The sequence below is a fragment of the Belonocnema kinseyi genome, chromosome 5 (genome assembly GCF_010883055.1).
Source record: "Belonocnema kinseyi isolate 2016_QV_RU_SX_M_011 chromosome 5, B_treatae_v1, whole genome shotgun sequence".
NCBI lineage: Eukaryota > Metazoa > Arthropoda > Insecta > Hymenoptera > Cynipidae > Belonocnema > Belonocnema kinseyi.
The window spans coordinates 41,420,688-41,432,726 of record NC_046661.1 but is presented as its reverse complement, the minus strand read 5'-3'; the positions used below and the strand labels follow the sequence as shown (position 1 = coordinate 41,432,726).

Sequence of the window (12,039 nt, the reverse complement as noted above, 5' to 3'; positions counted from 1 at the left end):
TAAAAGTTTTATCTGTTAGAATGAAAATATAATATGGTGAAGTAAATAAATTGTTACTTATAAAAGAATATCAAAAGATGAGAAATAACAAAGATATATTTGTAAATAATCAAATAACTTTAGGAAAATTACAAAATATATGAAACAGAAATATAAAATATAAATTTAATTTTCTCTCTGGTATCTATTAAAATAACCATGTCTTACAAAGCGTGGATATTTTACGTTTTTTATGAAATGTTGGCAATTTAATTTTAATTTAAATGGTTCTTGTCCAAGCTAAGTTTACCATCAGTGCGCCTCGAAGGTGTGCCAAGAGTTGCTTACAGCGCTCCAAGTGGCTCTTGGCAAACTATATGGGATGGTGCTATTTACGGGGAGCGGTGGGTAGAGGGGAAGTGACTTTTTTCGCCGGACGCGCCGTCTATATTTATGGCGGGTAACTAAGCTCGCACCGCATCTACGTTTATAATATCTTTGGTTTCGGCCAATTTTGACTTAATCTTGTGTGGGAATAGTAAACATTGACGAAAAAAAAAACTATTACGAACAATTGGAAGTTAAAAAACTTCCCAAAAACGAAATGTCTAATAGACCAGGAGGAAATCCATTGAAAAGAAAAAAGGTTGGTGCGCACAAGAGGTGCTATTTTGGAAAGCGCAAAAGTGACAGTTGGTCCAAGTTCTACTTGGAATGTACTTATTATTTTATTATATTTCTAAAACCCTGCTTAATACATCGAAACGGTGACATTCCCGATGGTTCACCTAAAAAGCGTATTAAAAATTGCGCGAAATGCAGTAAAAGTGATATGTGGGTGAGGTTATGTGCGCGCAGAGACGAGTATTTTTCAAGCATGAAGGATGTCAACAAGGATACTTACATTTGCTCATTGAATTCTATTAATTTTAACTTATTTTGATTACAAATAGTTTATGAAGTTTTAATCAGATGTTTAAAGTTCTTTAAATACGAACGTTCTCTCATTGAAACAGTTCAATATTGAAAATTAAAATCTGCATGTACCTTCTTTAATTTCGAGCATCAGATTAAAATCGTCTTTCGAAAGGAAGTATTTTTCGATTATTTATGCTCGAACTGCAGCTTATTAAAAAAAATAGTCATAACATTATTTACAGTTGTTCAACTCTTCACGTTTTTCATCAAAAATGTTCAAATTTAAACCCCGCCCTACCGAAAAGAATCTGAGTATATACTAAAAATTCTTTAAGTCAAAGAATCTCAAAGAAATTCTCCGCAGGCACTCAGGTAAATATTTTTAAAGGTCCAGAAAGCTGGTTTAAATGGTATGAAGGCTTTAAAATATCCTTTCCGAAATTGAAATAAGAATACGATCATAAAAACAAGCAGAGAGGCTATCTCAATAGAGTAGCTGACGCTCAAGGGTCCTTTGTTAAGCTTTCGGATTAAAATTTGGAAGTAGATTTTTTTTAGTTTCATAGTTAACAGTCTAAAACATAATGATTCGGAATCTATGCGTTTCGATTACTTCAGATATCTAACTTTTTTTTTAATGCTTAAAATTGGAATTAATAGAACGTTTCTCGTAAATGGAATGAGATACGCCAAAAAAGACAACATTTTTGAATTCAACCTAGAAAATTGTATATCAGTATATAAGTTAAAATTATAAATAAGTATAATGAGAAAATTCATCAATTAAAAAAAAAGTGTTAATAATTTGAAGAAACATCTAAAAAGGGAGAGCGGATTAGCCACGGCCAACTACTGTAAATAACTCTGCCCGCCCGGTACGTGACGAAGAAAAAAGGAACGTTATATTACCGTCGCACCACTCTTAAAACGACCACTAAAAGGATCTTGAAAAGGACCCAAATCTCTCAAACTATCTCCGAGACTAGGGCGTGGATGATTAATTCTTTCAAATCTTCCAAATCTGAATTTTAAAATTCTTTACATTGCAAATTCACACTTAAAAATAAATTACTATATAATATTAATAAACATTTCTAAAAATTCTTAGTTCAGCTTATTGTAAATTTTCGTGTGATATAACATTCGTAATATTTTAAGTGATTAGATTAATTTTTTTCCTCAAAATTTGTAAAATTTCCAGGCAAAAAATGAATTTACTGACATATTTCTCGTTTGTTAAAAAAAATTCCTACCTTCCCCGTCAAGCGGTCACCCTGATTTAAAAAGTATTATATAAAAACATGAATAAAAAAATATTTTCACTTCTTTTAGTTTTACGTATTTATTACAAACAATTTTTTCACTATTTTCTATTCATATTTCTTTTATTGTACGAATATCAATTCATTTTCAACCGCACTTCTTTAAAAATACTTTATGAACCTTTTTTATATTTTGTAATTATTAAAATTATTTCACTTTTATGCAAAACACTATTTTTTCACTGTTGAAACCTTACACTATACACAGTGTAAACATAACCTGCATTCAACATAACGGTCAATAAGTTGCTGCTTTTGTCCTTTGGTACATTTTTTTCTGCATTTTAACCATCTTTTTATACAATAATTCAGCACCTGGCACATCATTTTCATTCACTTTTACATTAAAATTAGGTACGATAGTATACATTTTATCAAAAATATTACCGAAATTTTTAAATGCCCGCTAAGTGCCATGGCAGCGCCTAAGCTTCCGCTCTTAAATGAAAAGGACTATTCTAGCCTTTGTTTTAATAGAGGTTGTTAAGCCTAGCAACCCAGTAACTTTTGTTAGGGTACTATATTAGACAGGAATATGCATCCGCTATTCTGGTTCCTGGACATTTCGCGGGAAACAGTGCGGTAAGCGCGTCGTATAGTTTAATTAAAATTAAGTTCAGAATATAAGAAAAATGGTCTGCTGCAGTACTCCGTTTTGTAAAAATAGAAGCGAGGATGGATTTAAAATTTACCGTTTTCCACTAGGGCGAAGAGAAAGACCGTCAATGTGGATCATAAATTGTAGATGCGACAAATGGATGGAAACCGAATTTAAATTCAAGATTATGCGAAGTTATTACTAACATTTATTCCTATCACAATATAATTTAACTATAGGGGGTCTGAAGATTATGTTTGCATGTAGTTAAATGGCCTATGAGCATTTTTTAAAATATATTAATGCGAAATGAGATCCAGAAGAAAGTAAGGTTAGGAACCGGTTTTTCTACAGAACGACGCACATTAGCCCACGCAAATAAAAAGGACTTATGATGTGAAATGTACATAGTTATCATAATACACTCTTGAAAAAGTATTGTTTTAATGTTTGACCTATAGTCTATTATTACTTTATTATTTGTTAATATTTATTTAAGAAATCACATGATAATAATTTTAGCACGCGCTTATTTATAAACTGAGTAAAATTTCGTTTTCAATAATAATTTTTACAGGAGCTACTTTTTGGCAAATGTGTGGGTTAAAAAATCATATAGTCGAATGTAAAAATTTCATATATTATATCACATGTAATTTTATTTATAATTTATGTTTTGATAACAATGCTTCACTATAATTTCAAAATAAATAATCTATCATGTAAGTGTATTTATATAATTCGATATCAATTTAGCGATTTTGAATTTAGCGGGGAACCAGAATGGCAGCTTGCATATTCCCATCTAATATAGTATCTTCCTTTTGGTAACTTTCTGTGTAAAGTCTGTGGCCAACCGCCTAACTTAAGTGATGGTTCAAGGTTCAATCAATAACTACCAACCATAAGAAGAGGATTCAACTTTGCTTACGCTGCAAAATAAAAAAAAAGATCGTTTATGAAGCAAAATTTTTAACTTGAAAATAACGTGTACTTTGGCATACTTCTTCTTGAGGAAAGTTGTTGGCTCCCGAAATATACAATATTGATTGAAGAGCAAAAATTATAAACGAAAGTTGTAGAATTTTTTCGAAATTTATTTTGCTTTTATTATAAACAAATGTTTGACTAGAATCTCTATTTCTTATCTCTCGAATCATTACATATTTCGAAAATCAAAATTTGTTGGCAAGAAAAAGTGTGCCGAAATACACGTAATTTCAAAGCTTAAATTTTCGCGCCACGGCTGGTAGCGCCACCGTCGTCAAGCGGAAATCGTGTTCCTCATTACCGGAAGCGCAGCGGCTCGCTTGCGAAAAGGCCAAGAGCCAGTGTTGGCCACATGTCTCCTCGCACTGCTTTTCCGTGAGAAAAAAGCACGAAAATGCCGAGTGTTTACGTAATCCGCATTGTGTCGTTTCTCCCACATTCCGCGTAACTAATTCGCAATCGAGAAACGTCCCAGAGTCTTTTTCTTCAACCGCCAAGTCGTGTTCACATCCAACTCTGAAATCCACCGCGAATGAAAAACTTTGCAAAGAGTCGCCGTCTGCTAGTCACGTACTCGCGTCCTCGCGCCTCGTGTTCGTGCTCACATCCTAAAGTGCGTATTGAGTGCTCCCTTGTCCAAAATCGTGAACACATCCCATAGCCCACAATTCCTTAAGTCCCAATTCCACCAGGAAGTGCTACAAAGATAAAAATTTAATTTGAATACTCGATCGCAGGTGCCGGCGGCCACCAAGTGCTCGACCTAACCTCAAAGCTGTTCTTTGATAATCTCATCGTCACCATGCGCTCGGTCATGGGGTGCTACTGTTGAGGTTACAATTGTTGGAGGTTAGAGGCGAGGAGTTTTTCTTTGAGGTTAAGAATTTCTGGGGGAGAACACTCAGCTCCAGGATAGTTGATGCCTACAGCGTGGGGTTGACTCCGCTTTCCTGGACCTCGTGTTTTTCTCGGATCCATGATGGCGGCGAGGGTAGGCCAGGGCAGTAACGAGCCTATCGAGGGCCCCGGTGTTTCCTACGCGAGCGTCCTCAACCTCCAGAGGGCAAAGGACAGTAACAAAGAAAACATTTCCCAGACACAGAAACCAGCTCTGCAGGTCAAGGAACGTCTCGAAGGTCAACTTTCTGAATCCAATTTTCCCAAGGGTAAATCTTATCAGAAGTCATCGCGAAGGTTTCCCAGGGGCGATCGCGCACCCCCTGCAAAGGCACCTCTGGATTCGCCGAGAAATGCAGAAAAAAGTTTGGATAAGAAGTTTGAGAAGATTTCGGGAGATAACGCAGAGGAGAATAAAACTGACGAGAAAGGATCAGAGATAACTGAGCAGAAAATTGAGTTGGCGAATGGTGAATTGGGAAGTGATGGGGACTTCCAGACTGTAGCACCGAAGAATGCGAGAAGAAAAGAGAAATTTAGAGAGCACAGGGACCACAGAGAGAGACATCGAAATCGAGAGAGACATCATGTTCGAGCTCATAGTGGAGGGAGTAAAGACAGATTTAAAGAGAGAGTTGACAATAAGGACAAGGATAAGGAAGGAGTCGATCAAAAGGAGGAAGGGGAGGAACCGGTGAAATATGTGGAAGCACCATTGCCGGTTGTAAATCCATGGAGCAAGGGGAAGAGTAATTCTGGTTCTGGCCCCGCTCCTGTTCCAGTTCCGGTGGTCGTTTCGGAACAGAAAGCTGAAAGGGAGAAGCGAGTTCTTCAACCACAGCAACAGCGGACGAAACCGATCGGTGAGTAGTGCTCTGATACTCTGATTTCTCATTCTATTTCATGTTTTCTCGGTTAAATCGTGTCCACTGTTGAGTTTGGCGGGGGGGGGGGGGGGGGGGGGGGGGGTGATAACGATAGATCCGCACTTTGTGCTGATGACGCAAGGAGTTATCGTGGTTAAACGAACTAAGCTGTCTTTAGAATTATAAGTTTAATTATTGATATTTAGGGTCTGCAGGTGCTTAAACAGCTATTGATTCTTTTCTTGGATTAAATAAATTTGTTTTTTTTCTTCGTTGGACTCTTTTTGAAATGTTTCTTGGATTTCAGAGAACGTTTCAAATTTAAATGGTAAAATCTTCCAACTATTAAGCATTCTCACGCCATTGACAGCTAACTTTATTTTTAAATACCTTTGTAATTAATAATAGTAACCTGTTATTATCATTTTGTAACATAATGAAATAGTTTTTAAAAAAGTAACTAATTTCTCATTAAATTTATAGTGAAGAAACTATATCTTTTACGAAGATATCAACAAAATATGGTTTAGTCCCATGCAATTGATCCATGATTTTCACCCTTCGCACTCGAGCAAGTGAAGTCAAATTTTGTCCTATGATAGATCATGATAGTCAAAAAGTATTCTTCTTATTTCGTTTCCGATTCATCTAACGATTTATTACGCGACACAAAAATCAAAACTAAGTAAGCCAATTCAACCTTGTAAAATGAAGCCTCGACAGAAAGAACGGTGAATCATTTAGCAAATTGGGTACCATGAAGTTCTGTGGATTTTTCTTTTTTGCTTTTAATCGTTTCTCTATTCGGCAAACGTCAAGGAAAATTCAAAAATTGATTCAGAAAGAAATGTCAAAATAGTCGAGCGTATTTACTTCACATCAATTTCAATCTCAAAAGAGTATTTTTCCACATATAAATTTTAAAAAATTGGAACAAGAATAAAGACAAAAAATCGAATTTTTTTAAGTTTAAAAAAGTTTTAAAAAACTGAATTAAAAAAAAAACTTATTTTTAGAATAGCTCTTGTAATTGAATTATTTGTTTTAATACAATTGTTTTAACGATTTCAGCCATAGAAAAATTAATTTAAAAAATTGGAAACAGAGTGGTAGAGAATGTTTTCTACGAAAAGATTGCCATACCTAATTTACTAAAAATTTGGCAAGAAGCGATTGTAGGATAAAATTCAATTATAAAAAATATTTAAATAAATGTTTTTTGTAAGCTTGTACATGTTGTCATTAAAAATGTTTTTTTATTTAAAATAATCATTAATATTTTGATAATCATGAACAACTATTCTGTTCAGAAGCCTTATTTTAATACGAAAACTGCCTTGATTAAAAATTATATATTCAATATCACTAGCTCTAAATTTTTTTACTACATATGAGCACTTCTGTTTTCTTTTTATTAACTTAAGCTTTTCGCGCCTCTCTCGCCCTTTCATTGTTTTCTGCTTGTCATTCTGATAAGTTCAATTTTCTTTTTTCAACCTTGTTAAAAAGTTCGGAGAGTAAGTTACATCTAGACATGTAAATTTTGAAACTTGAGATTGAAAAGAAATAAATAACTACAACTATTTTGATGTTTCGTTACAACTTGCTGAATAACGCTGTAGAATTCGATGAACACAAAACTTGTGTTGATCAACAAGCGTTTTTTTCTGCCGAGGCTGCTAACATTAAAATCCGACTGCGATTGCATATAAGTCAAGTAAACAACCTCACATTTTAAAATAATAATACTACCCGTTACATTCGGCTCAAACAAAAAAAAAGTGTTTAGACACATGGAATTTCGTCCTAAACGCCATGATTTTTGAAGAAGTATAGAGAGAGAGAGAGAGAGAGAGAGAGAGAGTATAGATATCGACTCTGTTTAGTTCTTCAACCGATGGCCAAAAATTGACAAAACTTTAATTTAATTTTATGTGTATGCGCAATGCGCATACAATAGTATATTGTGCACCAAGAAAGCGAATTAGTCTTTTTGCGGCCGAACATGAGTTTTTGCAAACACGGGATACCTTAAGAAGATTTCGCTACCTCGATACTACGTAATTGAAGTTTTCAACGTTTATAAACGAAAATAAATTTTTGTTTTTTATTTTCTATGTAATTTTGAAAGTCCCTAGGTATGTAAAACTTAGTCAGCTATTAGGAATTATTGGGATTAAACTAATTTTTTTTAACTGTGACCCGGTGCAAATAATGACTAAAACAAATTTCGAAAATTTTATAATTTCGTTTATAAACGTTGCAAACTTCCGTGACATTCGGTCTTTACGATATTTCACGTTTGAGGTTAGTTTAAAGGGACAAGTACCGCGCAACACAGTGCGAGTGGGTCGAAGTAACAAAAGCGCATGCACGCGCATTTCCCGCGGATAGTAAAGTACCACACCACCAATAATTACCTGCTTTGCTGCTCCAAACCACGCCCAGAAAGCGCGGAAAACATACTTGTGTTACATAAAAATATGTGAAATGAAAAGGTCTATTTACAAAGTTCATGACAAACCAGGTAAGAGGACGATGCTTTTGTTTCAAGGAAATTTTTTCTCTGAGTCGATGTAGTACACTCCCGACGAAAAAGAAATTAATGCTGATTAAAAGTTCCAAACTCGGCCCACATTAAATGAACGCATTTTTATGTAATCATGCAGGTTTTCTCATTTTTTTCATACAGATGTTGTTATAGAGGCGATTTCACTCTTTATGATCTTGTGGAATTCACTCTTCTATCTCCTTGTCACACAATATAGTAATATACTACAGTGAAACTGCAGTAGGAGTAAAAGGAGGCGGGGGGGGGGGGGGGGGGGGGGGGGGGGGGGGGGGGGGGGCTGTAGTGGTCACTCATACTTGAACAAACAAAAACGTTTACCAAACCGGCACAGTCTCAGAGTTTCGCTGTATTTGTAATTGGAAAAATCCTATATTAAAAATTAGCTGAGTAATGCGTGCCTAGCTGTTACTCATAACACTTGTCGCTTTATAAGAAACGTTCATATGGTGGTAAAGTGTAAATATTTAGCTACACGTACTCTTGACGCTCGTTTTTTAAGAAGGCTTTTCATTGACAGTTCATTTATAGTTCAAAGTGTTCGAAAATTTCCAAATTTTGAGTACCGTTTTTTTATGAATAAAAGCTTTCGAAATTTCGGAAAGAGTTGTGTGTTGAAATTTTTGTAAAAAATTCGTTAAATTTTTTAGTTAACAGCAAACGTTAAATTTTTGTTTAACTTTCTGAAGTACATTTTTAAAAAAGATTTTCAGGTTGATCAAAGAAGGTTATATCTTTATGTTAAAACTATAAATAATGTTAAGTCAATGAGAATAATTGAAACAATTGTTTCTTAGTTGTGAACAGATGAATGAAAACAAAAGTTATTTTCAGGGTTAGGAACGTTCATTTAATTGAAATCCAGACTTTTGGTCGAGGGGTTTGTCAGGTGGGAGCGTTCAATTATTACGTAACACGTTTTTCAAACATTTTTGACTCCCCCTCCCTGCGTAACGTTTTTTCTGTAGTAAATTTATTTTACTTTAATACAGGCGGTGCCCCCCCCCCCCCACGGCACATTACGTAATACGTGAACGGTCCCATATATACATCTTCACGTGAAGCTCTCGGTTTTGGTGTAAAATGTAAGAGGAATAAAAGTTTGAATGAATAAGCTCAATTTTTTACGGAATCAACTGAAATTTTATTTCGTGACTCTTTGCTATGACGCTTTGTAAATTCACATAAATTGTTTATTATTTAAACAGTTTTCATAAGCAAATTCCGATTGTGGCTTTTTTCAACGAATAGGTTCAGTTTTTCATGTAACTGAAGTTTGCAACGTTTATAAACCAAATTATAAAATTTCCGAAATTTCTTTTAGTCATTATTTGCACCGGGTCACAGTTAAAAAAAATTGTTTAATCCCAATAATTCCTAATAGCTGACTAAGTTTTACATACCTAGAGACTTTCAAAGTTACATAGAAAATAAAAAACAAAAATTTATTTTCGTTTATAAACGTTGAAAACTTCAATTACGTCAGTTTTTCAAAGAATCAACTACGGAGGTTTTTCCGGAAACTCTTTTACATGACATTTTGTACAAGAAATATGGATTTCAGAGCTTCGCTATTTTTAAGTGAAAAAGTTCAATCCTTTACAGAATGAACTGAGAATGTCTTTCCGATGAATCTTTGCTATGATATTTTGCAAATTACCAAAAATTATTAATTATTTAAACAATTTTCATAAAAATATTCAGAGTTTGGTTATTTTTCAGCAAACAGGCTCAATTTTTGTTTACGAAATTGACTACGAAAATTTGTGCGATGACTCTACTATGAAAGCTTTCAAATTGACAGCAATTGTTAATTATTGAAACAACATTCATAAGAAAGTCAAAAGTTCGGTTATATTCCAACGACTAATCTCATTTTTTGTCGACTAAAAATGGCTTAGCGATGGCTTTTTGCTATAATATTGTACAAATGGATAACATTATTAATGATTTAAAAAGTTCAATAAAGTTTTATCAAAATAAAGTTTGAATAAAACTTTATGAACAAGATATCTTTTAGATTGCAGTATTTATATGCGTCTTCATATTCTGAATTTTCTACTTAATTAACTATAGTTAAGGACATGTGATACTTCGAAAATTATCGTTTTTACCCGTTTTAGATTCTCCCGGCTTTTTTTCTAGAATAATAAATATGTTGTATTACAAATTTGGGAAATTATAGCGAACATGCTAACGGACGTCCATTCACATTTTTTTTTGGTTAATTCAAAAAAATTTAATTTGGTTAAATGTGAATAATTTACATGGCGCTTAGGAATTATTATCGATTTTGTCAGTGTTAGATCCCCCGGCTTTTTCCCTAGATTAATAAATATTTTGTCTTCAAAATCTGAGGAATGATAGCAAACATGCTAACGGACGTCCCTCCACACTTTTTTTGTGGGTTAATTCCAACAAAATTTGGTATTTTGCTGAAAACGTGTGTGTATTTTTCGAGGTTATGTGTGTTAAAATTCTACAGAGCGTTACTTCCAAACTATATAATATTTTTTGCCGACAACTTTAGATTTACAAATAAACATATTAACTATGCCCCAGACCTAACCTTGTTTGTAGGCAATCAAAAAAGTTTATTTCATAAATAATTTCCAAATTATCGGAAAGGTAGAGCTGAAAAACACCTCGCTGAAGTTTGCAACGTTTAAAAAAAAGCGAATTTACAAAAAAATTTTGTTGTACGAGACCTAAAATTTAAAAGTTTCAGATAGGTCTATTTGATAATAAAAGTTATCCGCAAAAGTTTCAACCCCCTATCTCATCCGGAACACCCTCGTTTTCAACCCCTAACATAGCGAAAAATCGGGAAAAATCCTGTAACATCCAGACCTAAAATTTTATGCTTCAAAATCGTTCTGCTTAACGTCCAAAGATGATAAAAAAAGTGTCATTCCCCTGTCTCATCCGGAACACCCTCGTTTTCTACCCCTAATATAATGAAACTGAAAAAAATGCTACAAAGTCCCCTAACTTAAAGACCTGAAATTTTATGCTTTATAATGGTTTCACCCGATGTGCGAAGACACTAAAAAAAGTTTCATTACCCTATCTCATCCGGAACACCCCGTTTTCAACCCCCCAAAATATTGAAAAATCGACAAAAAATTCCCTAAAATCCAGACCTAAAATTTTATGCTTCAGAATGGTTCCATCTGATGTCCAAAGACACTAAAAAAAGTTTCATTCCCCTATTTCATCCGGAACACCCCGTTTTCAACCCTCAAAATATTGAAAATTCGAAAAAAAATCCAACATATTCCCGAAAATCCAGACCTAAAATTTTATGCTTCAGAATGGTTCCATCTGATGTCCAAAGACACTCAAAAAAGTTTCATTCCCCTATTTCATCCGGAACACCCCGTTTCCAACCCACAAAATATTGAAAAATCGAACAAAAATTCAAAAAAATTCCCTAAAATCCAGACCTAAAATTTTATGCTGTATAATGGTTCCATCTGATGTCCAAAGACACTAAAAAAAGTTTCATTCCCCTATTTCAGCCGGAACACCCCGTTTTCAACCCTCAAAATATTGAAAATTCGAAAAAAATTCAACAAATTCCCGAAAATCCAGACCTAAAATTTTATGCTTCAGAATGGTTCCATCTGAGGTCCAAAGACACTAAAAAAAGTTTCAACCCCCTATCTCATCCGGAACACCCTCGTTTTCAACTACCAAAATATTGAAAAATCGAACAAAAATTCAAAAAAATTCCCTAAAATCCAGACCTAAAATTTTATGCCGTAGAATGGTTCCACCTGATGTCCAAAGACACTCAAAAAAGTTTCATTCCCCTATTTCATCCGGAACACCCCGTTTTCAACCCCCAAAATATTGAAAAATCGAAAAAAAATTCCAAAAAATTCCCTAAAATCCAGA

At 34.1% G+C, this 12,039-nt stretch overlaps 1 protein-coding gene across 1 annotated transcript in view; it reads left to right on the top strand.

The window, feature by feature from the left end:
* The first annotated feature begins 4,135 nt into the window (after nt 1-4,135).
* Nucleotides 4,136-12,039, top strand: part of LOC117173617 (la-related protein 1) — a 110,995-nt gene continuing 103,091 nt past the window's right edge. Inside the window, exon 1 of the mRNA XM_033362256.1 lies at nt 4,136-5,567. Within this exon, the coding sequence (XP_033218147.1) occupies nt 4,784-5,567 (784 nt within the window). The 5' untranslated portion in view covers nt 4,136-4,783. The remainder of the gene's footprint in view (nt 5,568-12,039) is intronic.